Below are 5,863 nucleotides of genomic sequence, written 5' to 3'. Positions count from 1 at the left end.
ATGATGGACCTGGAAAATTGCTCGCTATATTTTACGAACCATGTATGGATGTTGGGACGTACATACATGAAGTTGTACCAAGCTTGTTCATAGTTGTAGTAATTATAGACTTGAGGTCTATGTTTTTCTGATAGGATCATTGGAGTGTGAAGATGGCTCACATTCCATTGAAAAGGACTGATTACCTTATTAATAGTGAATTTTGAATATTCAATACTGTCTGGATCTTTTTTATCTTTTAATTTATGTTCGATAATCAGAGATCCTGTGTCTGTCAGGATGAATTCAAAAGATCTCCTGGTTTTGATGGGATCATCTGTTTCAACATACTGAAAATTAGTGTAGCATGGTTTCAATAGATCTGCTACCTTCCAATTTTCATATTGTTTATCAAGTGCCAAGATTGGTATCTCGATCTTTCTGATGATGTCAAACTCTTCTGGAGGTTGTTGTTCTTCTTCTTTTACTGAAGAAAGATTGGGATTGACTGCTTGTGCAAAGATCTCTGGGGCCTTCATTTTGTAACTCGCATTGGTTTGGACCTCTGGTTCATTGGATGATGATCCTTGGTCCTTTTTAAATGGGGATTTTGGTTATGTTTTGGGAATAGAACCGAGTATGGTTAAATTTGGTCTAATATTTGGTAATGTAGGCCTCATGGGCTAAGTGATGGGTTAGGATATTCAGCTAGGGCTGAATACCTGTTTGGCTGATTGGGCCGTATTTGGTTGGGTTTTTTTTGGAAGGGTGAGCTTGGGCCTCCCGGCCTCATGGTTTCCCTGTAGAAATTCCCTTGTAAGAAAATCTGGTAAAGAATTTAAATCACCTTTTATAAACTCGATTTTAAAATCAAAGCTGGATAGCAGTGCTTGCCACCTAGCAAAAATCTGTTTTGAAACAAGATTTTTAACATCTTTTTGTAAAATGTCTTTTGCTGATTTGCAATCAATTCTTAATAAAAATTCTTTGTTTATCAAATCATCTTGAAACTTTGTAATACATAGTACTATAGACAAAATTTCTTTTTTGACAGTACTATAATTCTTTTGAGCAGGATTTCAAATCCCTGAAGTGAAACGAACTAATTATTCTAAAGAATCTGAGGAGAGTCTTTGGTTAAGGATTCCACCGTATCCTTCATTAGAAGCATCGGTTTCAACTATTATAAAAGCATCTGGGTTTGGAATACCTAGACATGGAAGTTTTTTGACAACAGTCTTTATTTTCTGAACTGTCTTAGTTTGCTCTAGACTCCATGGAACTGGGTTTTTCCTGAGACGCTTGTAGAGCGGTTCACAGATTTTCCTAATATTAGGAATGAAGTTTGCAACATAATTAAGACTTCCTAAAAACCTCTGCAACTGGGTTTTGTTAGGAATTTCATCTGGAAATTTAGAAGAGAACTCAATGGCTCTACAAATGGGTTTATAATTAATAACTAACCTGGGAGATCCTCTTTCCTTTTCTGCATTTTTATTTACATAAAACGCTGAACAACTCCAAGGGGATCTGGAAGGTCTTATTATCTTCTTTTGTAGAAGATCATTGATCTCATTTTAACAAGTTTCCATTAATTCATGGTTCATCTGAATAGGCCTTGCCTTTGTAGGGATAGCCTGTTCGTTGAATCCATCAATATATGGTAACTCAACAATGTGTCGCTTTCTTTCCCAAAATGCACTGGGTAATTCTGAACAAACTTCTTTTTCAAGTTTTTCTTGAAAACTTGCTATTTTCCCTTCTATCACTGGGTTTTTTAAAGTTTGTTCAATCTTTTTAATCTTGATTTCATCTTTTAAGAAAGAAATTTGATTGGTTAATAAACCTATTTTAAAAATAGTTTTTGATTTGACAAAATCACTTTCTTCTTGAGAAATAGTATGTATGTAAGGAAATTTAATTTCCTTTCCTAATACCCTGGTATAGATAGCATCTAAACCGGCTACATAAGGTTTTATCTGAGTTATAAATGGGGTTCCCAAAATAACTTGTTCATTTATATCTCTAGTAATCAAAAAATTATTAATGAAACAAACTCCATCATTGCAAATGGGGGCTTTGGATAATTTGTAATTGATTTTAAGTTTTTCTCCAATGGCGGAGTATAACTTAGAAGTACTTTTTTCTAAATACTTTGTAGGTATTAATCCTTCAATTATGCAGTTCTTATCTGCTCCTGAATCAATTAAAGCTAATTTACTAAGGGTCATGTTTCCTACTTTTAGAGTGATAGGAACATGCCAACTTTGTGATTTGACAATTGCAGCAGTCTTTCCTGTTGTATTATTATCTTCGGGGGTTTCTATGATCTCATCAATTTCATGATGATCCATAGAATCATTTTTATCAGATTGGTTATCTTCACTATCTTCTCCAAGAGTTTCTGTTACTCTTTTATGAGATAGAACTTGATTAGTTAGATAATCCATTTCGACTTTATTAAGTCTTGACTTAATATCTTTGACTTCCTTTTTTACAGAGATTAATTCTCCCTGTAATTCTTGGATGGTAGGTTTTTCATCTTTCGAAGAAAACCTGTTCATAACATTTTTCATGTTAAAGGGTTCAATTGAAGATATTTCTTCTGTTTGTTTAAAAAGAATATCTTTTAATTCAATTAAATACTTTTTTCTAGCTTCGTCACTAGGTAAATCATTAATAAGATCTAAAAGAAATTCTTTTGATTTCTTAGTAATAACTCTAATTGAATTCTGACTACAGGTGCATATAGCTCATGTACATTCGCAATCTTCAGATTCAGAAGAATTGGAACTTGTATCTGATTCAATTTCAATGTCACTAATTTCACTGGAAGAAGATGATGTGTTGTCATTTTCTTCTAGAATAGTGTAGAGTTCATGTTTTATCTTATCATTAACTTCGAGAAGATTTATCTTCTTTTTCTTTTTAATATTAACTCGACATTCATTGGATCTATGGCCTGTTTTGCCATATGTCCAACACGTATCACTAGAACTCCTTTTTGGTGTTCTCTTTTTTGGTTTAAAATATCTATCTACAGTTTTCTTCTTCCTATGAATAGGTTTAGAATTAGTAGATTTCTTAGCCATTAATTTTTTTGATTTGGAAGGAGCAGAGATCTTTTCAAAACCGAAGTCTTGACAGAAACTTCCTAACTCCTTTCTGGATTGTTGTTGATCTTTTTTCAGATAATGTTTTAGCTTTAGATCTGTGCATAGTTCTAATCTTGTAACATTAACATAGCTAATTATATCACCATAGGTTAGGTTTTCATAAGGTATTCTTCCATTAAACCTATCCTTGATTTTGGTTCTAACTTTTTCAGCAAATAATGAAGGTAAACCGCTGATAAATTTTTCTTTCCAGAAATCATTACCACAGTCTTCTCTTATCATCACCTTTTCTAAAAACATATCTTTATACAACCTAAAATCTTCTAATTTGGGGCATTTAAGATTGTTTAAAAGTTCTAAACTACGATCTTGGAAAAGTTTTGGTTCTCCAATAAAGTGTTTAGCAATGCTGTAAATAAGTGTTGCTGAAGCATCTTCCATTGCTTCTTCAAGAGCTACTTGCATTTCTCCTTGCATTTTTAATACAGTTCCTATGGTTACTGCATTTAATATTTGGGCTCGATTATCTTCAGTAAGATAATTATCCCACCAAATTTTTAACATTCCTGTGAATCCAGAAACAATTAAATGGGCAGCATATCTATCTCCTGCATTTTTAATTTTGCAATAGTGCGAACTCTCTTTTGAAGGTAGAAACGTGATATCGAAGGAGAGCAAGCAAGCGATAGCTTAGTTAAACGTCAAACGTATGTGAGGCTATTCCTTTCTTTCTAATGGCATGAATCTCATAGCATGATTGTCCTTCCTCTTTATGAGTTCCTATATTCCAGAAAGCTAAAAGCCTATACACATAATTGGATATATAAGATAAGAGATATGATATGATGATCCTAAAATGATATGATGTTATTTATTTCTCACACTCACCTTATATGTTAGTTCCTTCAAGGTGAGGCAGAATGTCAATAATTTCTCCATAATGAAATCGGGGGATCACGACCTTACGTCACCCCAATAAAGTAAAGTTGTTCGTAAGCCTTATGCATGTATTATGAAAAGTATGTTACGATAAGCATATTATGATGAGTACATATTGATGACATTACACCACGCCTATAAGGCCGGGCAGCACCGTTAAGGCGGGCGGCTTACAGATGATTACACCGTGTCTATATGGCACGGGCAGCACCACTAGTGGGCGGCATGAGATGGTACCCCGGACGCGGGAGGCCTGGACGCAGGCTAATGTTATGATTATCACACCGATCCGATAGGGACGGGAAGCTTATACATTATTACACCGTACCTATATAGGCGGGCAGCTTATATATTTATGCATACATGACATGATGATGATTATGAGTAAGCCAGCATGCACTATTTCTTTTACACTTGACAGTCAGATACAGTTATTCCACATTGATACTTCTTTTATATCATTGCCTTATTTCATTGTTTATGCCTCTCATACTCAGTACAATGTTCGTACTGACGTCCGTTTTATTTGGACGACGTTTTCATGCCCACAGGTAGACAGGGAGGAGAGCTTGACCCAGATTCGTAGTAGCTGTCAGCTGATTGAGAGCACTCCATTGTTCGGAGGTGCTTATGATGATTATTTTGTGTACAACCATGTATATGTATATGTATTTTGGGCATGACGGGTCTTGTTCCGTCTTCATGTTTAGCACTCCAGTAGAGGCTCGTAGATACGCAGTGTGGGTTAGATGGTCTCACGAGATGTTATCGTGCATAATATGTATATATTCTTTTAATGGCCGAGAGGCTTATGCATATAAAAGTATTCTATGTTCTAAACTGATAAAAGATGATTTTCTTATGTCTTGAGTATAAATTGATAGAAGAGCATTAAACGAGTAGATGAGTAACAACACGAGTGGTGCTCAGTGGCTAGCCCCGGGTACCCGTCACGGCCCATAGCTGGGTCGTGACACATTCCCCTTTCTACAACTGACTTTCCATTTTGGGCGGCTGTGGCTTTTCTCTTCATTGGCATTGCTGAAATCATAACGCACAATTAGGAAAAATGGAATCCTGATGAAGTAGCTCTATCGTACGATCTAAGATGAGGAAATAAGGTCAATCATTCCTAAATGTCCCGCAACCTCCTGTTTATAAGTGTGGTGCACTTCACACCATAAACAAGACCCTGCTAGACACGGCTTGCAGACAACCCTAGGATAGAACTGCTCTGATACCACTTTATCACACCCCAAGCTTGGTGAGGCGTGATTGGCACCCGGTACCTTACGAAAATCGAGCGAACCAACTGATAACTCGCATCCTCTATGTCTCAAATGGCAAAACAAGGCCAAAAAGGCCAAGTATGAATATAAAATCATGCATACGTATATACATAATGGGCCTGCGGCATCCACATGTCCACTAACAAAACATAACTGAGCTGTACACAAGAATCTGTCTGCAAAGCCTCTATGAATATGACTGAAGTGCACAAGTCGGGACAAGGCCCCCGACATACCCTCTTGTCACAAAGAAACATATACAACTCAGACTCGACACTGCTCCAGGAAGAGATGGAGCCCACCTATCAAAATTGGTACCTGAAAGCAGCCTACTGCGGAGGATCCTCGTCTCGTCTACTTGCACCTACGGGCATGAACGCAGTGTTCGCAAGAAGGGACGTTAGTACGAATAATGTACTGAGTATGTAAGACATGAATAGTAGTATAATATCAGAATGAAGATAACATAAGATAAAGTAAGTAATTATACCTCGTACTCTTCTTAAGATCTCTGTCATGTCAACTACTCGTCTATAGGAA

The 5,863-nt window shown here is 36.2% G+C and overlaps 1 protein-coding gene across 1 annotated transcript; it reads right to left on the bottom strand.

Annotated features, from left to right (window-relative positions):
- Window positions 1-2,732: 2,732 nt before the first annotated feature.
- LOC132607888 (uncharacterized) lies at window positions 2,733-3,659 on the bottom strand. Its single transcript, XM_060321965.1, has one exon. The coding sequence runs from the start codon at window positions 3,657-3,659 to the stop codon at window positions 2,733-2,735; it is 927 nt and encodes a 308-aa protein (XP_060177948.1).
- Between the last annotated feature and the right edge of the window lie 2,204 nt (window positions 3,660-5,863).

The sequence above is a fragment of the Lycium barbarum genome, chromosome 8, assembly GCF_019175385.1.
Source record: "Lycium barbarum isolate Lr01 chromosome 8, ASM1917538v2, whole genome shotgun sequence".
NCBI classification, from domain to species: domain Eukaryota; kingdom Viridiplantae; phylum Streptophyta; class Magnoliopsida; order Solanales; family Solanaceae; genus Lycium; species Lycium barbarum.
This window is presented reverse-complemented; position numbering and strand designations above follow the sequence as displayed.

Excerpts from the sequence above, each read along its gene's own strand:
- LOC132607888 (XM_060321965.1), bottom strand. The coding sequence starts at position 3,659 with ATGTTAAAAATTTGGTGGGATAATTATCTTACTGAAGATAATCGAGCC.